This window comes from Prionailurus bengalensis, chromosome A2, assembly GCF_016509475.1.
Source record: "Prionailurus bengalensis isolate Pbe53 chromosome A2, Fcat_Pben_1.1_paternal_pri, whole genome shotgun sequence".
Lineage (NCBI taxonomy): Eukaryota > Metazoa > Chordata > Mammalia > Carnivora > Felidae > Prionailurus > Prionailurus bengalensis.
The window spans coordinates 156,081,014-156,103,753 of record NC_057348.1 but is presented as its reverse complement, the minus strand read 5'-3'; the positions used below and the strand labels follow the sequence as shown (position 1 = coordinate 156,103,753).

General features: G+C 47.7%; 2 gene segments (V, D, J or C); both read right to left on the bottom strand.

The window, feature by feature from the left end:
* Nucleotides 1-12,686: 12,686 nt before the first annotated feature.
* LOC122488424 lies at nucleotides 12,687-15,499 on the bottom strand. The segment is given in 2 exon segments: nucleotides 12,687-13,959; nucleotides 14,079-15,499. Coding segments are annotated over 2 exon segments (657 nt in total).
* Nucleotides 15,500-19,624: 4,125 nt separating this feature from the next.
* On the bottom strand, nucleotides 19,625-22,740 carry LOC122488425. The segment is given in 2 exon segments: nucleotides 19,625-22,216; nucleotides 22,319-22,740. Coding segments are annotated over 2 exon segments (618 nt in total).

Below are 22,740 nucleotides of genomic sequence, written 5' to 3'. Positions count from 1 at the left end.
AATCAAACCCACAACCCTGAGATCAAGGGTCTCTTGCTCTACCTGCTGAGCCAGCCAGGAGCTCCTGGAGAATTTATTTCTTCCTCTTCTAACCTTACTCCTGTAGAAATGCTATTTTTCCTCTGTTCGTTGTTACCAGAATGCCCATTTCTCCACATATGATTGCATATGTGCACGTGATTAAATTTCTGTAAACTTTCTTCAATGCCCAAGTAGGAAATAAATATTCTAACCCTCTGTACAGAATGCTAGGAAGGAGAAGCAAGCCAGTCTGGATTAATGTACAGTAAAATATAAGTAAATAAACAGGAATTTGGGAAAACAGAATCTGAGGAAGTTTAATCCCTAAACCAGTTAACATCCATCCACTTGCTACTTTCTTAGTTCACTGCCAGCATAAATTTCTTTAAACATTTACATTTGACCTAAGTGTTGCTAAATTTTATTTATTTATGTGTTTGTTTGTTTGTTTGTTTGTTTATTTTTAAATGTTTATTTTTGAGAGAGAGAGAGAGACAGAGCAGGAGTGGGGGAGAGGCAGAGAGAGAGGGAGACACAGAATGTGAAGATTTCAGGCTCTGAGCTGTCAGCACAGAGCCAGATTTGGGGCTGGCACTTACGAACCGTGAGGTCATGACCTGAGCTGAAGTCAGACGCTTCACTGACTGAGCCACTCAGGCGCCCCAAGTGTTGCTAAGTTTTAAATAGTGCAATTTGTAGAGGCCCCTGGGTGGCTCAGTCGGTTAAGTGGCTGACTCTCGATTTCCGCTCAAGTCACGATCTCACGGTTCGTGAGTTTGAGCCCCACATTGGGCTCTGTGCTGGCAGCACAGAGCCTGCTTGGGATTCTCTCTCCCTCTCTCTGCCCCTCCACTGCTCACTTGTGATATCTCTCTCAAAATAAATAAATAAGAACACATTTTTAAAAGAATAGTGCAATGTATAAAGTGAATATGGACTAATCTATTGGACTAGTCCAACAGTCCAATAGTCTATGGACTATTCTAATCTATTTCTTGACTTTCTAAATCCATGGCAAAGCACCATGTCAGGTGCCACTGAGACGAGATCCTTGGTGCAGCTGCATCTGGCACTGACGGTCACCAGCCCCAGTGCCAATGAGCTGTGACCAGGGACCCCTTCTCAGATGCCACCCAGAGGCGGAAAATCCCAGCCAGAGTGAATCTCCATGGATATAAACCAGATAAAATTATCTCAAGCCCAGATGGCAATGTTCTTTAACTGAACGGTTTTTATGAATTTTGTGCACGTGAAACTCATTAAAACCTTTTATCAGAGCAGTTGATGCATCTTATGGAATTTCTGACGGTAGAAAGGGAGAAATTTCCACACCAATACATAGAAATATAAACTATTGGTATAAACCACACTAAGAAAATATATTTTCTGCTTTAAGGAATACCTGGCATGTTTTTATTCAATTAGATAAAATTCCTAGATTGTCAATCAATTCTTTTTTTTTTATTCTAATGTTTATTTATTTTTGCGAGAGAGAGGAGAGAGAGAGCGGGAGAGGAGCAGAGAGAGAGGGAGACACAAAATCCTAAGCAGGATCCAGGCTCTGAGCTGTCAGCACAGAGCCTGATGCGGGGCCCGAACTCACAAACTGTGAGATCATGACCTGAGCTGAAGTTGGACACTTAACCAACTGAGCCACCCAGGCGCCCCGCCAATCAATTCTTAATTATAAATAAAAACCAAACAGAATATAGAAGATTGCTTCAGAGATGCCTGAGACCCTATGATACATAGCCATTATATTTCAGACAAGAGAAGCCCAGCTGATATTCTAAAGATATATGAAATATGAAGCATTGGCTTCTGGATCCTTCTGGTATTGCAAACTGACATCATCTCCTGCCTTCCCCCCCCCCCCCCCCCCCCCCCCCGCCGCTAGAGGAACCTTGTGGGGCACAAAGCAAATAGAAATACTAGAGACTATCCAAAAACCAAGCGAATATTCTGGAAGGACTGAAGCCATTTTGGGCTGGACTCCAAAAGAAAGATAACCAACTGGACAATATATAGCCCCAGAAAGTGAATTATTAAACCATATGAACCAAGAATTTAAAGCAAGCATGACAAATATGCAGATGTGCAAAATAAACAGGAATGTAAAAGATGTTAGCACATAAGAACACATAGAGCCAACTTATTGGAGGTCTTAACAGCAGCATACTTCGCATATTTTACATCAGCATGTCCAAGTGTTTTATTATGGGGAAGAATGTTCTGAGAGAAACCAATGCCTCATATAAACACTGAGAGTTTTTGTCCAATAGGAACTAATATTATTTTCCTAAAGTAATGACTCATCATCAGGGTTGGGTTTTTTTTTCTGTTTTTATAAAAATAAGATTTTGGCTAATACATTTATAATCCAGATAAGACCTGGGAAATTCTCTCTTCTGGAAAAACTAGGAGGAATTTCCTAGAGCTTATAAATTGCCTAGGGCTTCTAAAAGCTATAGAAATCCAAAACCCTTCCTGAGATTTCTGACCATTCCCATGGACGACTGTTTTCTTCTGGTCTTCTCTAACCTTGACTATAAAGCAGAGGTCTTTTTTACTCCTTCAACAAAATCATGCACATCAAACATTGGAGAGTTTAGTAGAAGCTGATGAAGATTTGGGGAGGGCTGCAAAGGAATCACGTGAGGCAGAACACTGATTTTCACCACTTCCGTCCCATCCTTAATCGCGATGGCCCCTTCCAAGACTTTCCAGGGTTTCCAGTTCTTCTACGTGCATGATACATGTTTTCTAACTTTTAATTCACCGTGTTTTTTACTTTTATTGTGGTGATAAAATATATATACCGTAAAACTTACCATTTTCAAGTCTACAGCTCAGTGGCATTAACTATGTTGACATTGTTGCACAGCTGTCCCCACCATCCCTCCCTAGAAATTTTTCATCTCCCCCAATTGAAACTTTGTATCCATTAAACACTCACTCCCACCGCTCCCCCACTCTGGGTCAGGACCCACCATTGTACCTTCTGTCTCTATGAATCTGACCCCTCCCGCCCCCCCAGATACCTCATAAGTGGAATCATACACTATGTGTCCTTTTGTGACTGGCTTATGTCACTGACCATAATGTGCTCAATGTTCACCCATGTTGTGGCATGGGTCAGAATTTCATTCCACTTTAAGTCTGAAGAATATTCCATTTCATGTGTATATCACATTATGTTATCAATTTATCCATTGGATGGGTTGTTTCCACCTTTTGGCAAATGGAAATAACGTTGCCATGAACATTGGTGCGTTAAGATCTGTTCAAATCCCTGCTTTCGCTTCTTTGGGGAATATATCCAGAAGTAGAATTGCTGCATCATGTGGTAATTTCATGTTTAAAGTTTTGAGGAACTGCCATACTATTTTCCACAGCTATTCCAAAATAGCGCACTCTTTTATCTTCCGTCAGCAATGCGAAAGGGTTCCCGTATCTTTACCACCTCATCAACACTCATTATTTTATGTCTTGTTTACTTACTATTATCCACACTAATATTGTCCTTCAATATTATCCTTTAACATTATCCACACGAATAGGTATGATGTTCTTGAATTTTTGAAATTAATGGGAATGCATAGTGAGGTTCTCTTTTATTTTTACTGTTGCTGTTATTTTAAACGTACTATTTTTCAAACCTCAACTCAACTCAACATTGGTCTCCAAAATTTTGGCAGGTAGACTTCATCTATAAAATCCACTCTGTACCTTTTTGAAAACTAGACAGTCTTTCCTTACATGAACTGGACATTAGAAAAACACAATTCTAGCTTGGGTCTCGCTACAGTCTGTAAGTACGGATCTGGTGAATCAGATTATGCCTTGGGGACAAGTGTTCATGAAGCGAGCGCAGGGCACATGCTAGCCCCTGGTCACCCCACAGCTCACCTGGAGCGTGATTCTACAAGAAGTAAAGAGCACCAACTGAAATTCAACAGGGGCTTGTTTAAAATTTGCAGCTGGTGGGTGAGAGGGGGCCGGAAAGGGCTTCTCGGCTTCCTTCTGTGTAGGGCAGGGGCCTCACGAGCAAGAGGCCACCTGCTCTTTCTGAGCTGAGTGGCTGTGACAGCGCAGTCTTGTGGAATCACAGACGAGCACGGAAGTACAGAGAGGTCTGGTGGGTGCTGGTCGACTCGAGAGTCAAGGGGAAATTCTCCGTATCTTTTTGAGACATGTACCCCTTCCCGCACATCTGTTTTGACCATAAAACAGAATGGAATATGAGCCATAAAACAGAATGAAATCTTGCCATTTGCAACAACATGGATGAATCTAGAGAGTATAATGCTAAGCAAGATAAGCCAGTCAGAGAAAGACAAATACCATATGATCTCACTCATACGTGGAATTTAAGAAACAAAACAAATGAGTATAGGGGGAAAAAAAGAGAGAGAAAGACAAAGCAAGAAACAGACTGTTAACTATAGAGAACAAACTGATGGTTGCCGGAGGGGAGGTGGGTGGGGGGACGGGTGAAACAGGTGAATCTCGGAGGAAGAGTCCACTTATTTTGATGAGCACTGAGAAGTGGATAGAACTGTTGAATCGCTATACTCTACACCTGAAAGAAATATAATACTGTATGTTCACTACACTGGAATTAAAATTAAAAAAAAAGAAGAAAGAAAAAAGAAATTACCCTCAACTCACACCACTCTCCTTTCTTTTGCTAATAACTTCTTTTCCCACCCTTCCTTCTAGAACAACCTTAGATTTTGTACAACTCCTCGGAGCATCGCTGTACTTGCTCAATGGGATGCTGCCCCATGCATTAACTGCTTAATAAAGCCAGTTAGACCTTCAAATTCACTTGGGTTGAATTTTATTTTTTAGCACTCGTATTCTTGTAGTGGCTTAAGTAATTAATCCGCCTGACAAATTACAAAGCCTTTCTAACCCCCTTTCCCAGTCATCCCCTGCTCTTTCTGCCTTCCTGCATCTTCTGTGTCCCATTGGAACCACAGTGCCTTCTTTCAATGAACTGAAAGTGTTTATATTGTCAGCTGTGCCAGGAAGGTTTCCAGTAAATTCCCTGGGTCCCATATCCTCATTGTCCCCGGAGCCCTCCCTGTTTCCTGTGTGGTATTTCCCAGCAGAATGTAGTACTGACTACAACTCCTTTGAACGACTGTATTGGCTTCTTCCCCACATTCTACTTTTTTCCCCAGTGCGAACAAGGGAAGCAAATGGAACTCCCATTTCCGACGAGAAGGCTAAATGGTATCGCCATGTGGGAAAACAGTGTGGCCCCTTTTTATAAAGTGAAATGAGTACTTACCATATAATCCAGCCATCTCACTCCTGGGTATTTCGCCAACAGAAAATAAAAGTATATGTCCACACCAAAGTCTCGTACCAGAATGCAATAACCCAAATCTAGAAACAACCCATGGGTCCATCAACATGTAAGTAGATATACAGATTGTGGTAGGGTCACACAATAAAAAAATACATAGAATAAAAAAAGAATGAATTACTAATACACCTAACGATAAGGATGAATAACAAAAGCACGTGTCAGGTGAAAGATGCTGGTCGCAAAAGAGCGTATGATTCCATTTATATGAGTTCAAGAACAAGCACATCTGATCTATGATCATAGGCATGGAGCAGTGATTGACTACCTGTAGGATGGGTATCGACGGCAAGAGGACTGAGACCAAGAGGTGATGACGAGTCTGTATCTTGGGTGGTGTTGCTAGTTTTTCCATTTGACAAAATGTATATAACTAACATTTATATTATGCATTTCACTTCGTGTAATAAAAGATGTATCCTGCGATTCAGTGTCAACAACAGTTAATATATTTTTGAATCATTCTTCCAAACAGAATTCTTTCTAAAATTACTTGTGAAATCTACATTTTATCAGATGTTCACAGAACTCCCTAAACTATCCTTACAAAGGAAGAACACATATTCGTGCATATCCAAAAGGCACCACTTCTGGGCATTAACCTACCAATGTTGAAGTGCAGGTGTGTGCCTGGCTCGATTGCCTACAAGTCCCTAGGGAGCCCCAAGATTTACTGTTTATTGTTCCTGAATCACCTTCCATCTGAGGCTGAACCCAACCAGGGTTGACTCCTGAAGATTTCCGTCTGCTGAGTTGCATCAGGGACTTGCATTTCTTCCCAGATACCAGGAAAACTGGCCTTGTCTGCTGCTTCCGGGGGCCAGGACTGGGGGAGATGGGGTGTTTGCCACAAGATACCATCCGCTGCCCTGTGCTCTGCTTTTGTAACCACTGGTGCAGGGTGTCCTCCCTGGTGCCCTTGGGCTCAGCCCTTAGTGGTTCCTCAGGGAATAAGGGACAGCGTCCTCAGGGCCATCCTGCCAGGGAAATCCCCCAGCAAAATTCCCTGGGGGACCATGGCCACTGTTCCCAGGACCATTTCTCTGGCTCCCCCTCCTACAGTTCCCCTCTTCATTTTGCATGTTCTCTCCATGGCGTTTCTGTCTTCGCAGCCCCAGCACCCTTTCTAGAGGACTTGGCTGCTTCATGGCGTGAAAGAGAGTTCGCTGCCTAGGGAAGGCTGAGCCCTGATTCACACACGGCCCTGTGACTCACTCTTCCTCTAATGCCCATGGGGTCCCTGCAGCGCACTAACTATACTTTCCGTATCTTGGGGTAGGATATTGTCTGTTTAAAGAATAATTGAATGGGGGCACCTGGGTGGCTCAGTTAAATGTCTGGCTCTTGATTTCTGCTCAGGTCATGATCTCACAATTCGTGGGTTCGAGCCCTGCATCCAGCTCAGCACTGACAGTGCGGGACCTGCTTGGGATTCTCTCTCTCTCTTTCTCTCTCTCTGCCCCTCCCTGATCTCACACACTCTCTCTCTCCAAATAAATAAAAAACTTTAAAAAAGAATAAATGAATGAATTAGTAAATGAATAAATAGGTGTATAACCAATATGATAAATGCAACTAGCCTTGAACACTAATGTTGATTTATCTAATTGAAAACTGAAGTCTATCTGCCTTATTCCTAAGAAACATAGTATCTCCCTCATAAAGTGTCCCCTACATCACCCCTCCTGCTGCTTGTTCAAGAACCCTCGGGTCTTAGCTTCTGAAAAGTCAGTCCTTTACAGGTTCCTCTGTAGCCTCATCTGGTCGCTCACTTGGCCATACTTGTCCCACCCTTGGGGTCCACAGCCACATTCTGTGGCACCTGACAATATTTCCTTAATACCACAGCCCCGGATATCCCCGTGCAAATTTCCTATTCTGCAAATTAAAGTTAGCGTCTGACCTCTGCTCCTGGGAAGACGCTGCAGCCCGGCCCCCCGCCCCTGTGGGCAGGAAGGGCTGCGGGAAAGCCTGGGGGCAGAGAAGCCTCGAGTTCGGGGCAAGGGCAGGAAGCACCTGCAAAGCCGGGGCTGAGCTGCTGGGGCAGGGGTGCATGGCTGGGTCTCTCAGCTGCGCGGCCAGGGTCTTTGGAGCAAGTACGATCTGTCAGGAGTCTCAGCTGAGAATCAGTTCTTCACAAAGCCTGTCTTCTCTGAAGGAAGCTTGTTACAGATGGAAATCAGTAACTCCGCTCCGCTTTCCAGGCTCTGTCGGTACGACAGGCAGTACAAGTGACCAGAGACGGGCTCACACTGCAGAGCCATGCTCTGTCTCATCTCGGGGATGTAGCAGCTAGGGTTTTGGGTGACTTCTGGGTTCTCTGTGCCCTGTGGGTGGAGACAGAGGCCAGAAAGAGAATGAGGCAGAAGTTTGGAACTGGTCTTAGATAAAGGGGGTGGGAAAGGAATGTCCCCCACACTCCCAGGACGCACCTGCTCCCAGGAGTAGGTTACCCAGCAGAAGATCCTGCTGCCCGTGGCAGGGTGAGGGGAGGCCTCTCCCCGTTGGGCATCTGGACGTTAGTAGCCCAGGAAGGAGACCCTGTGATGTCACAGTGTTGGGCGGCACCCGCAGGTTCAGGAGCACCCCTGCAAGAGGGAGTGGGAAGCCCTAGTGCCCCCTGCCGCCCATACGCGATGCCCTGGGGCTCAGCCCCTGGTCTTCACGCTCTACTGGAATATGGCAGCTGCAGAGGGACCCTCCGAGAGTAAGGGCCTCAGGGCACCAGGCCAAGGGTCCGGCAGGACCCGCTCTCCTCCCCGCAGCCACATGGCAGCCACAGTCCGGTGGCGCGTCGACTCTGTGACTCGCACTTCGGAGCCTGACGACTTAACGCTGGGAATAAAGGGACCAAAAAAAGAAACAACCTGGGAGCGTCAGTGTGGAGAGGAGCGCACGTGAGGAGGAGAGACCTGAAGCCTGACAGGACATTTCAGCGCAAGGGAAGGAGGATGGACGAGGACACTAAGTGCCCAACCCATTCATTGTCCACTGGCTCTGAGCTGGTGGCAGCGGAGGCCCGTTTGCTGCCTGTGTGGTTTAGGGCAGGTGTCTCTGCAGATCTGAAGCTCCAGGTCGAGCCTTGAGTGAGAAGAAAAGAGAAATCGGGGAAGGACAGCTGGGTTACAGAATAAAAGAACAGGCGAACACACACACACACTTATGTCTCGAACCCATTTCCCAAAGGCTGGTCTCCTCCTTCCCTTTGCAGCTGGCTTGGGCACCGGGACCTCACCTGGAAGCCCCTTCTCCGATTCCCCAAAGCTCAGTGCTGACCCTGAGTGTCGACAGCCATGACTCAGGGACCCCTTGGTTCCTGAGGACCACAGCTCAGAAACCGTGGGCCTGCCGGGTCCGGAGCAAGACACCGCCCGTGAGGACCCCGTTCTTCTCCTCTGGTCCTCTGTAGGGCATGATTTGTGGGGACACAGTGTTTGTTTAGAGGATCCCTGTCAAACCTTAAACCAAACAATGCACTTTACAGCAGGCTAGTTTTATTTCATGATAAAACAGTCCTTAAAAAATACTGAATCCAGAGGTGTTTATCTCTTTCAACCAGTTGACAGGGAAGAGTCGCATTCAGGTAAAAGAAACCCCACAGTCTAAGGATGTGCCTTGATAGGAGAGTTGCCACATTAGTTCAACCGGCACCTGGTTTTTTTGGTCTGAAACTTTGCTCAGGGGTCCTCACTGCCCCCTACAGGAGAGAGGAGGGAGCCTTTGTGTCAGTGCGGGCATCGGACTCCCCAGGACACAGGGCTCCGCTCAGCCCTTGGGGTCCCAAGGTGTGTGCAGCACTGGGGCCATTGCAAGGGGCGATGCCAGAAAATATGGGGTTCAGCACAGACAACCCCGAGTATACGGTCCTGCTCTGAAACGCTGGGGGCCTTCTCCCCTTCCTGCCTGTTGCGGGCAACGATCCAGGGCCATCAGGCTCTCTGGCTGATAACGCAGGATGTGGAGACCTGAAGAATTAGGATTAAAGGGACAGAAGGAAAAAGAATCCAGCCTCAAAGTGTCAAAGCCCGAGACGAAGAGGAGCCTGCGCAGAGCTGAGTCCCCGGGTGTGCAGCAGAGAGTGGCCTCGAGGACAGCGATCCAAACCTCACGAGGGAGCCACTATCCTCAGTGGCAGGGACTGACAGGGCCCTGTGGTGAGGCAAGCAGGTGTTCTGCAAAGGGGCTCGGAGCGCGTCTGGAGCTGGGACCAGGGCTGAGATCTAGGGTCTCACCTGGGTGGAAGGAACAGGCAGAGAAATGTACGCGTTGGCAGGAGGCTTGGCAGGGCCGCCGCGGCCAGAGTGCAGCGCGTCTCCTGAAAGAGTCCCCGGGGTCACGTGCCGATCGGAAGCTACAGGAGGAACTTGAGGTGGACCCTTTCCGTCCCACACTCAGCCGCGGGCACAGTCTGGCCCCGGGCAGAGCCAGGCCACAGGTTGTGGCCGTCTGTGCAGGGAACTGGGCCTTGCTGCATCCAGCGAACCGACCGGCACGTCATGGCCTGAGGTTTCTGACTGTCTGGGGTCCCACTGGAGATGTCGAGCTGAGCCGTGGTCGCCCCCACGGCTCCCTGGCTGCACCCAGGAGGTTTGTGCACGGGGAGCAGTTGGCTGTGCGGGGCTGTGTCCTCGCTGCTCGCACAGAGATACAGGGCGGAGTCCTCTGGCTGTAGGGCGGCCACGTGAAGGTGCAGGTGGGAGCTGTCTGAGCACTCGGGTGTGAAGCGACTGGGGATACTGTCATTTTCGGCGAGTTCCTTATAGCTGTAGGCAAACATGAGCTTCGGTGGCCTCTGAGCACTCTGTTTGTACCAGTACATAACGTTATGTCCCAGACGTTGTTCGCACTTCAGGGTCCTCTTACTCCCTGTCGCTGCGACCAGGTGTTTTGGTGTCTGGGTAACTGCAGTGTCCCCGGGGACTGTTGGAAGAAAGGAGCAGAATTCACACAGAGAGTATTGCTGCAGCCCTTGGGACTTAGCATGGGGTACAGGGGCTGCCCATCGGGACCCAAGACTCACCTGCTTCCAGGAGACAGAGAGCCACACAGCAGAGCAGCCTGAAGCCCATGGTGGAGTCAGGGCCAAGGTGAGCACCATGTAACTAGGTGTTCTGGGCAGGGAGCCAGGCTCTGGTCTCCTTGGCCTTGGTTGGTGGTTGGCCTGTGATGTCACTGTCCCAGACCCAGGGGGGTGTTTCTTCCTCCAGCTTCACACCTTGTCTTTGTACAGATTCTGGCAGAAGGTGGATTTGAATGGACTGGGATGAGCTATTCCTCTGACAGATGCTCCCCTGCTATTAGCTTCCATCCTCGTTTTTAGGCTCTCTCTCTATCCAGCTTCCTTCCAAGACCCCACTCGGCAACAGACCGTTTTCGCTTCAAGAGATCTCCTTCCTTCTCCGCTCAGTCATGCAGATGCTTCCCTCAGTGTCTAAGCCCCATGGAGCCCTTTTGCCCACCTCATGGGGGAGGGAAATAGGAGGGCTGTGGTTCCGTTTGGGCCCAGTGCCCACCACTAAAAAGGCAGGACTGGATGCCAGCCAGGAGCCAGACACTGGCTGGGGGGGGGGGCGGGGGAAGGGGGGGGAGGACGAGGGAGCAGCCATCCTCTTTCCCAGCACTGAGGGTACAAAGCTTGGCTGGGCTGAGAGTAAACAGGATGCTCAATGAGAACAACAGAAGGCATCCTGTGCAGGACGAAGGGAAATCAATTTGAAAATGATTTTAGTTTAGTATCTTTGAGGGACCTTCAACTGATGCTCCCAAATGACCCAAGGATGGAGCCCCAATGCACTCTTTCCCTCCTGACCCCTTCCCTCCCTTCAATCCCATCCTTTCCCTTCACCCCAGCCTCAGAGTTTTCAATGGCGCCACAGCGCCTCCTTGTGGCCAAGGCAGCACATTTCCCAGATTGCGGGCTTCGAACCAGCGCAGTGGCGGCGCTGCAGAGGGCGCCCTATCCCTCGGGGAGCTGGAGGGGTTGGGGCTGTGATGACACCAGATCCACGGAAGTGTGAAGACGAAAGAAGCCTCTGAAACAACAAAAAGGGTTGTCAACGTTGCCGTTCATCCGCATACCTAGGACATTCAATTCCTACTCATTTTTCTAACAGAATAAAGTCTATCAGAGTTTCCGGGTGGCCCATAAAACAAAAAATGTAAGGGTAGTATGGGTGAGAGTTTAAGCAAAGGCGTTGGATATTCTCCTCCTGAACAGGTTACGTATATGAGGGGCCTCTAATTCATACAGGTGGAGATATTCCATTCTTAGGCAAGAACCTAAAATTAAACTTAGTTCAAAGGCTGGCATTGCTACTGTTGTATTTCTTACGCTGGACATCCACCGTAGCAAGAAGACACTCCTCTACAATGAAACCGCAAAAACTTGGGATTGTTTGGCTCCCAATAAGTAAACTCCCAAGGATTACAAAAGACAGTAGAATTTAAACTGAAACCTGGAGCAATAAGTGGAAGAGAAAGGCGGGGTTGCCCTGAGAACAAAAGCGAACATAAGCATTTCCCAAAGCAAGGGGTGGGTGAAAGGGGAGTTTCGGGTACCTGAATTAGGGATGTGCCTGAAGGAGAAAAATGATGTAAAGAAAATCTGAGTTGCAGTGAAGAAGTAGAATGGTAAACATGTAAGGAAATTCAAATAAACGTTATCTGTATAACGTAGAATAGTGTATGTTGCTTGAAGATCTAGAGAAAAGACATAACTGATCCCAAGACAGCTTGGATCGGGGCACAGAATACTGAAAAGGAACCCCAAGGCTGAGTGTAAGGAAATCCTTTTTTTTTTCTTGTCTACTTCCTTATGTGCATGCTCAGGGTGGGACTCCAGAAGGCTGAGCAGAGGACACGTAGTAGGCTGGAGAGCTGAGCAGAGATTTCAGAAGGCACTCAGCTGGATGACATTGGCATTCAGACCCAGGTAGGATAAGAGACACTGGTGGATGTTCTGTGATGCCCACGGAGTCTGCTGAAAGGCCAGGTGCTAGTAATAATGACCGCATGCTAGGGCTCCCTACTGGGGAGGGCAAAACTGAAATAGATCCTAGCAAATCCTACATTAGAAACTGCAAGATTGAAACCTAACGTTCTTCAGGAGATCATAACATAAATAAGCCAGAGCTTGTCTTCTATATTGTCTATAATCTTTCAGGTAGAATATTTTATTTTTTTAATGTTTATTTATTTTTAAGAGAAAGAGAGAGACACAGAGTGTGAGTGGAGGAGGGGCAGAGAGAGAGGGAGACACAGAATGTGAAGCAGGCTCCAGGCTCTGAGCTGTCAGCACAGAGCCCGACGTGGGGCTCGAACTCACCAGCCATGAGATCATGACCTGAGCCAAAGTGGGACACTTAACCGACTGAGCCACACAGGTGCCGCATCATGTAGAATATTTTCAAAGTCTCCGAGTTGTTTATTTCCTCCCCGAAACATCTCTCTTCTGATCCATACTGGTACCAGTGCTGTACCAAATACAAATTTGCTCATGTTATCTCGCTTAAGGTAGGGCCAGCAACTAGCTACCGCATAGAGATTTGTGTAGAAAGTCCTTTCAATGTTCAATGTCCTCTGCCACCTGGGTACTGCCTGCTCTTGAGGAATCTTCAAGATGCTACTCGATCAGATTTGGGAAGAATCGCCCCGGTCAGCCCTCCTGGAGGAGGAGTCTGTAGTGCACAAACCTACCCCTGTGGGTGTTTAGGAGAACATAAGCAATCCAGAGCTTCTATTCTATATTGTCTTTCTTTCTCTCTAGTTTACCTATTGCCATGAACTTTCATGCTTCTCCAAATATTTTTCTATTCACCAGTGCACTCATTAATAATCTGAGTTCCCTGTGGTCTTAGAAACTTTTGCCTTCACCCCACTTTCCTCTAGGCTTTTGCTCAGGGAACATTTTTAGTGAATAGCGTGTTTTTGGTCATAATGTTTGTACAGTAAGTACCGGCAAAGAAATTCAAGGAAGGGCTTCTTCCACCAGTTAAGATCTTCTTGTTTGTGAAATCCCGAGTACTTCCGTGAATTTACTGGAAACCCCTGCTCTAGCTGATAAGTAGAATTCTGGGAGACTTCTGTGGGCATTAATAAAGAAGAACCTCACCGGGTGTATGGGCAGCCTGTACTACAGACTGGAAACTCCCGTCTAAGGGTCTCACGGGGGTGAATGGAGCCTCAGGGTCAAGACATAGCCCCTTCCGCAGCTTCCTGCCTGGGCCAGGGGGTTTGTGCACAGGGAGGCAGTGACTCTGCAACGCTGTGTTGGCTGCTGGCACAGAGATACACGGCAGAGTCACCTGTCTCCAGGGCGCTGACACGAAGGTTTAAACGAGCTTTGTCAGGAGATTTAGGTGAGAAACGACTTGGAACTGTTTCATTGTGAATGAGTTCCTTATTATTGTAGGCAAACATGATCTTCAGCAATTTCTTGGAATCCTGCTTATACCAGTACATAGCATCATGGCTCAGCTTTTGTTCACATTGTAGGAACTTCTCGGTTCCCATCTGTGCGATGAGGTATTTGGGAGTCTGGGAAACTGCTGTGTCCAGGGGGGCTGAGAAGGAAAGAAGCAGAATTCAGACAAGTCCCAGGAGGTAGCCTGTTGCTGGACACCTGGTGACCACAGGCTTAGAGACTCAAAGCTGCATCACAGCACCTGGACCGAGGACTCACCTGCTCCCAGGAGGCAGAGGACCACACAGCACAGGAGGCCAGAGCCCATGGTGGAGACAGGCGGAGACCCACCAGGGGTTCCAGTCCTCAGAGGTAAGAGCCAGGCTGCAGTTGTCCACACCCTTCCTGGTGCCCTGCCTGTGATGTCACAGCCTAGAATGACTTCCCCATTCTTGGGCTCTCTTCGTTTTTCACTTCTTGCACTACTTTCAAAGACATTTTCATTCCTCCTCCTTTCAAAGGAGTTTGGAATTTCTGGGGGTAGTTTGAATGGGGCAGGCATGTTGCCTTAAGGATCTTTCTCTGCCGGAGCACCTGGGTGGCTCAGCTGGTTGAGCATCAGACTCAAGCAACAGAGTCTGGGATCAGACCACCAGACTCGACCAACTGGGTTGTGGGATCGAGCCCTGAGTCGGGCTCCACACTGAACATGGAGCCTGTTTGAGATTCTCTGTCTCTGTCTCTCTGTCTCTCTCTCTTTCTCTCTCTCTCTGCCCCTCTGCTCATGCTCTCTCTTTCTAAAACAATAAAAATAATTTTTAAAAAAGGATGTTTCTCTGCCTCCCTGCCTTTTCCCTCCTCCAGATCTGGTCTCAGAGTCTGGCTAGTTTCTCTTCTCTGGATCTTCTTCTTCACAATAATTCAGGGTGATCCCACTCAAATCTTGGCTCCCTTGAATGTCTAATTTTTGCTCAGCAGCCCCCGTATAATTCTGTGCTGTGGGAGCTGTCCTGTGCACTGGCCTCTACCCACTGCATGCCAGTAGCACTCCCCAGCCCCAGCTGGGACAACAAAATGTCTCCAAAGTCACCAAATTGCCCTGGTGAGAACCACTGTCCCCTTGATTCTTTCCCTCCTTCCGCCCCACCCCCACTTCAGGGTTCTGGAAAAGCCACAGCGCCCCCTAGTGGTCAGCAAAGCACACTTCTCAGACCTCAGGGCCCTCCCGGGCCAGGCTCCAGCCAGCCCTTAAGAAACCGAAATCAGCAAGGGCCAGGCACTGGAGCAGGGAGCTACAACTGCCACAGAGGCAGCACGCGCACGCACGCACGCACGCACAAACCGGCAACACTGTCAACTAGTGGTGAAACTTCGTCCAAGACAAGTGGTTCCTTTGTTGTTGTTGTTTTTCATTGAACACAGAACAAGCACCAGGGAAACAGTAGTGAACAAAACAGAAACAACTACCATCCTTCCTGGAACTTTTAGCATGTTTTGTTTGTTTGCAGTCATTGAATGGCTACTTAGTGCAAAGCACGAGTAAGGCAATATGCTCACTCTCATGATGCTTATACTCTGAAAGGAGCAAAAAGAAATTCACAGACTAGACTAGAGATAGAAAAATCTATGTCATATGGAAGTTAGGAATCTATTCAGCAGTAACACAGTTAAAAACTATCCTTCACATGACTTCCCATTTCCTCTATCTATAAAACAATGAGCTGAAATAAATAATTTCCAGGTCTTTTCCCAGTTTTAAAATTGCATGATGCTGAGGCACCTGGGTGGCTCAGTTGGTAAAGCGTCTGACTCTTGGTTTCGGCTCAGGTCATGATCTCGCGGCTTCATGGGTCTGAGCCCCACATCGGGCTCTGTGCCGGCAGGGCGAAGCCTTCTTGGGATTCTCTCTCTGCCTCTCTGCCCCTTTCCCCACTTGTGCTGTCTCTGTCTCTCTCAAAATAAATAAATAAATAAATAAACTTTAATTAAAAAATAAAATAAGTTTGTATGACACTAACCAGGAGCACCCCTAGATGTTTGCTAAGCTAGTGAGGCTTATGCACCCAGTTCCCAAGCACCTACCTCATCGCACCTTGTAGCTTACAAGTGAAGCTTTGCAAAGAAAGGAAAGAAGGGAGAAGGATAAGAGATCAACATCCCAGAGAGAAAGGATAATCTGAAAAATCACTTTTCCCTGACTGTTACTGCCAATTTAATATCAGCAGCTAAGAAGCTAAGAAGAAAGAGAAGTCTGAGAAGGGAGAAGCTTGGAGGAATCACATGACCTTCCTGGTCTGGGGAGCAATGTCTGTGTTCAGGGACTGCCTAAGAGAAGGTCTTGGTGAAGACTGAGGCCTTGGGGCCTCGAGTAGAAGTGGAGATTGACTGCAAATGAGGACAAAGGAAATTTGGGGGCAATGGAAGCGCTTCAGAACTGATTCATGGTGATAGTTGTCCCGTGCATAAATTTATTTAAAGTCACTGAATTGTACACTTGAAATAGGTAAATATTATGTTATGCAAATTAAACTTTAATAAAGTAAAAATACTCCAGACATTTGGAACCTAAATGATCACATACTAGGAGCAAAAGTGAACAGCCATCAAAAAAATAAAGCTTAGCTTCAATTCAGCTCAATTATCAACCAGATTAAGAAGATCTGGGGGCATCTGGGTGGCTCAGTCGGTTGAGCGTCTGACTTCGGCTCAGGTCATGATCTCACCGTTTGTGAGTTCGGGCCTGGCGTCGGGCTCTGTGCTGACAGCTCAGAGCCTGTTTCGGATTCTGTGTCTCCCTCTCTCTGCTCCTCCCTTGTTCACACTTTGTCTCCCTCTCTCTCAAAAATAAATAAACATTAAAAATTAAAAAAAAAACGATTTGCCTCTTCCAATATGTCCTAGCATAAGCAAAAAGGAATCCTCTCTACAGGAAAATATACCATCCAGTACTTGAGATTATATCTATAGTTTTTCATATACAATATCTAGCTTTCTTTTTTTTTTTTCCAACGTTTTTATTTATATTTGGGACAGAGAGAGACAGAGCATGAACGGGGGAGGGGCAGAGAGAGAGGGAGACACAGAATCGGAAACAGGCTCCAGGCTCTGAGCCATCAGCCCAGAGCCCGACTCGGGGCTCGAACTCACGGAGCGCGAGATCGTGACCTGGCTGAAGTCGGACGCTTAACCGACTGCGCCACCCAGGCGCCCCTACAATATCTAGCTTTCAAACACATATTATCTATTGCATGAGGAAACAACATCACATGGCCAAAAGCAAGAAGAGAAAACAAACAAAAGAAAAAGACCCAAGGGGTGCCTGGGTGGCTAAGTTGGTTAAGCATCTGACTCTTGGCTTCAGCTCAGGTCACGATCTCATGGTTTGTGATTTTGAACCCCCATTGGGTTTTGTAATGACAGAATGGAGCCTGCTTAGGATTCTGTCTCCCTCTCTCTCTGCCCCTCCCCCACGTGCTCTCTATCTCTCTCTCTCTCAAAATAAATAAAACAAACTTAAAAAAAAAAGAAACAGGGGCAGCTGGGTGGCTCAGTCAGTTAAGCGCCGCTGTCGGCTCCGGTCATGATCTCATGGTTCGTAGGTTGGAGCCCCACATCGGGCTCTGTGCTGACAGCTCAGAGCCTGGAGCCTGCTTCGGATCCTGTGTCTCCCTCTCTCTCTCCTCCTTCCCCACTCGTGCTCTGTTTCTCTCTGTCTCTCAAAACTACATAAACATTAAAAAAAATTACAAAAAAAAAAAAAAGAAACAGAGCCAAAATGATTCAGATGGAGTTGTCAGACACTGATATTAAAATAACTGTCGATAATATATTCAACAAAGTGAATGACAAAATGGAGAATTTTAGTGGACAACTGGAAACTATAGTAAACATTTAAATGGAGACTGTAGAAACAAAATATACAAAATACCTATGATTAACAATTCAATATATGGGGTTAAAAGCAGAACAGATACAGCTGGAAAGAATAGGAAAAGTGGAAGATAAGTCAGATGGAGATATCGAGGCCAAATCATGCACAGAAACAAAAAGGATGGACAATATGAAAAATATGTATATTAATTGGGCCATCATTATAGATAAATGGCTGCTCGTCAATCTAGAACTTTCTAGGGAGTCTGAGACAGACACAAAGCTTTATTTTTTTTTTAATTTTTTTTCAACGTTTTTATTTATTTTTGGGACAGAGAGACAGAGCATGAACGGGGGAGGGGCAGAGAGAGAGGGAGACACAGAATTGGAAACAGGCTCCAGGCTCCGAGCCATCAGCCCAGAGCCTGACGTGGGACTCGAACTCATGGACCGCGAGATCGTGACCTGGCTGAAGTTGGATGCTCAACCGACTGTGCCACCCAGGCGCCCCCACAAAGCTTTATTTATTCGTTCTCATCCCCCCATTGGTTGAGGATTGTCCCATAAAGCATTAACACCCTGACACTTCTGGGTCGTGCATGTATAAGCTTCTAGTAGGCCATTCATGTGTCTCAACCACAGCCACAGAGCACTTCAGGAAGAAAGCTAGATACACTGCCCATATTTAAGAGGAGGTTCAATCCATATGAAGGGGTCAATGTCTGCTTGGAATAGCTGCATGAAATAGTTGTGGCTGGAATCAGCGGGGAAGCCAGGAAGATAGGTGGTGATACAATCGAGGCATTTCAAATAGTCTACACCCTGCATTGTTTCAAGTCCAAATAATAAGGTCTTCAAGGTGGGGTTCAGCTGCAATCTGTACAAATACAGGGTTAGGGCTATAGGACTGCTGCTCTTACTGTACACAAAGCCATTACTGAGATTTATTATCTCCCTTATCACCAATTCTAGATTTTCTCCAACTTTGCTTAGCACTTCTGTGGTCTAAGATGTTTGTTTTGTGGGGTGACCCAGACATTCATCTCTGAGGGTTTTGAGTCCCTTAGGTACATTTACTTTGTCAGGCCAAAATGGTTGCAATTGCAGAACTGTCATTATCACCAGGAATTTAGGCACCAAGAGATGTTTGAACTAGTTCTCTGAATTCCAGGTAAACCTTTCCGTTTCCATTATGTAGGAGCAACTCTATCACCTCATGATAGTCAAGATCAATACCTCCATCCTTACCTATTGGGCTTCCATCAAAAGGAGCCCCAAAAGACCAGGTACTGTCATAGTTTATGTTCATATGTCCTGTGGTGGAAGCACCCCTGTCTTAAAGAATCAGAACTTTTTATCTAGAAGACCCTAAAAATACAGGGAAAAGAAGCCTGGATTTGCAGCTGGCTCACTGGGAGTGGTAATGAGAGGGATACCCATCCTCCCCCCACCCTTTGGCTTCTGGATTCATGGATCGAGTACATAGTTCCATATCTCAGCCCTCTGTACAAGTCATACCACATCCTAGAAAGTATCTCCCGAGCTTGAGGGTATTATATCTGAGCTAGCCCCTTAGCCAAACCTTTACAAGGTCCTTTCTTCATTTCTACAAGGTAAGATGCTTCTGAAGGACGTAGTACATGAAAACAAGAATGGATCCCACCACTACAGGTCCATGATTTCATTTCCTTAGCTGTAAAATGGCATCCTTTGGTCTGCAAAGTTGGTGGGATTCATGTCAGGGGGAAAGTCATTCTGTAGATGGTGGTGCTGTAGATGACCCTGTCGAAGACCCTGTAGATGGTGGTGCTGGCATGGATATAACTTGAGTAAATGAATATTTCATGTGTTTATAACTGATATGATCTGCTCACACTTTTTTCACCTCTATTCATTGCTTGAGCTCATCCTGACTTATTATGAGGAAATTCATTCTTTTCGATTGAAGTCTTCACTCTGCCTTTCCTGCTCCAGGCCTTCAAGAACACTGAGATCTTACTCAAAACCCAGGAAGTTAATCTGGATGCCCCATGTCAAGTTCAGGGTGACAAGTTCATTCATGCTCTGCTTCTAGATGCTACTTGATTTTTGCTGCTGAATTCGATCCTGCCCTGTCCTGCTATATTCTGGTGGTTCTCTCACTGGTTTAGACCTCTGTTGGCCTTGTCCCAATAGCGGACTCCATTGTTACTGTTCTCTTAACTCATTCTCATGTGAGTTAACATCATTTCCCCAAACGCATCAAGTACTTACTGGGAAAGACTCATCAACAGTCCAGGCCCTTATGCTGAACTGCACGTCCTTCTGAAGATTTACTGTTGGAAATCCTCTATACTCTTATGGAAATACTAAAGCCCTTCCTTGATAACCATTTCTGATTCTATGAGTTAAAATGTTTTTTTCTAAGCTACTAAAACAAAACAAAATCCAAGATGCAAAAGGAAGTAAAGAGAAGACACAGGTCATGTGATGGTCTTTTCCTGGGCAACAACGCTCCCATCCTTGGAGGCCACAGTCAAGCCCTGTAGTGTCTATAAAAATTTGGCAAAAAATGCTCCCTGGCCATTCCTGCCAAAGATAAACTACTTTGGTGATTAAATTTCAGATATCTATTTGGAAACAGCTGAAAAATCAAGTCAAATCAGACTTTCTTGGGCAGCAAAAGCATTCTGGTAGCTGGAAAAGAGGCAGATACATACAAAGAGGGTTTGTGTGCAGGCTGGAGGTGTCTGTGCAAGGCTGTGGCTGAGCTGCTGGCACAGAGGTGCGTGGCTGAATCTCCCAGCTCTGTGGGCTGGATCCGCAGAGTGGAGAATGATCCATCAGGCCTTTGACCCGAGGATCAATCCTTGATTGTTTCAGACTTCTCCAAGAGATCATCCTTGTAGAATAAAACTAGAAACTCCACTTTCTGTCCCAGGATCTGTCTGTACCAATGTACAGAACCCATAAATTGGGTCACATCTCAGGATTACTCTCGTCTGCATCTCTGTGACCTGGTGGCTTGGGGTCTGCCTGACTTCAGGTTCTGTGTGTCCTGAGGGAAGAGAAAGAAGCCAGAGATTGAATAAGGAAATGGTTTGAAAGAGCCTCAGGTAAATCCAAGATGAGAAATTCCCAAAGATTCACCTGCTTCCAAGAGACTAAAACTCACCCAACATAAGAGCCAGGAATCCATGACGGGATTGGGAAGGAATGAGTTCTCTCCTAGAACAGGCTTCTGGGCATCAGAAACAGGAGGAGAATTCTGAGCTCCCATGGTTCCTAGTCAGTCTGACTGACGCATTACATTTCCTGCAACGCCCACTTCCCCCTGGAGCGCCCCCTACAGGAGAGAGGAGGGAGCCTTTGTGTCAGTGCGGCATCGGACTCCCCAGGACACAGGGCTCCGCTCAGCCCTTGGGGTCCCAAGGTGTGTGCAGCACTGAGGCCATTGCAAGGGGCAATGTCAGAAAATATGGGGTTCAGCACAGACAACCCCGAGTATACGGTCCTGCTCTGAAACGCTGGGGGCCTTCTCCCCTTCCTGCCTGTTGCGGGCAACGATCCAGGGCCATCAGGCTCTCTGGCTGATAACGCAGGATGTGGAGACCTGAAGAATTAGGATTAAAGGGACAGAAGGAAAAAGAATCCAGCCTCAAAGTGTCAAAGCCCGAGACGAAGAGGAGCCTGCGCAGAGCTGAGTCCCCGGGTGTGCAGCAGAGAGTGGCCTCGAGTACAGCGATCCAAACCTCACGAGGGAGCCACTATCCTCAGTGGCAGGGACTGACAGGGCCCTGTGGTGAGGCAAGCAGGTGTTCTGCAAAGGGGCTCGGAGCGCGTCTGGAGCTGGGACCAGGGCTGAGATCCAGGGTCTCACCTGGGTGGAAGGAACAGGCGGAGAAAGGTACACGTTAGCAGGAGGCTTGGCAGGGCCGCCGCGGCCAGAGTGCAGCACGTCTCCTGAAAGAGTCCCCGGGGTCACGTGCCGATCAGAAGCTACAGGAGGAACTTGAGGTGGACCCTTTCCGTCCCGCACTCAGCCGCGGGCACAGTCTGGCCCCGGGCAGAGCCAGGCCACAGGCTGTGGCCGTCTGTGCAGGGAACTGGGCCTTGCTGCATCCAGCGAACTGACCGGCACGTCGTGGCCTGGGGTTTCTGTCTGTCTGGGGTCCCACCGGAGATGTCGAGCTGAGCCGTGGTCGCCCCCACGGCTCCCCGGCTGCACCCAGGAGGTTTGTGCACGGGGAGCAGTTGGCTGTGCGGGGCTGTGTCCTCGCTGCTCGCACAGAGATACAGGGCGGAGTCCTCTGGCTGTAGGGCGGCCACGTGAAGGTGCAGGTGGGAGCTGTCTGAGCACTCGGGTGTGAAGCGACTGGGGACACTGTCATTTTCGGCGAGTTCCTTATAGCTGTAGGCAAACATGAGCTTCGGTGGCCTCTGAGCACTCTGTTTGTATCAGTACATAGCGTTATGTCCCAGACGTTGTTCGCACTTCAGGGTCCCCTTACTCCCTGTCGCTGTGACCAGGTGTTTTGGTGTCTGGGTAACTGCAGCGTCCACGGGGACTGTGGGAGCAAGAAAACAAATTTAGAGCGTCTTGGGAAGCAGCTCCATGAGAGAAGCTAGAAACTGGAGGACAGAGATGTCCCACCTGTTCCCAGACTCACTTGCCCCCAGGACACAAAGGACCACACAGCAGAGGGGCTGGCAGCTCATCGCAGTGTCTGACGGAAGGGACGCAGTGACTCTCTGCTCAGGTTCCTGTCTTCTGCATGTGTGTCTGTGGCCCCGACAGAGGGTTTGCTCTGGAGGTCACTGCCCCTGTTGGTTCTACAGCTCACGTTTCCTCTCCCCCCCTCTCCCCCCACCCTGCCGTGGGTTTGGATGCAGGTCCCTAGGTGGAGAAAAGGCCCATCCCCCCTCTGCCTTGAGGAGGTTTCTCGCAGTTGCTTTTTTTTGTCATTGTCAGTAGCTTCCTCCCCTCTCCAATGAATAACTGAGTCTTTCCTTCCTCTTTCTGCTTAATAGCACCTCCTCCACTCAAACACACATCTCTTCCCCTTGGACAGGTGTCCCCCCCCGCCTCCCC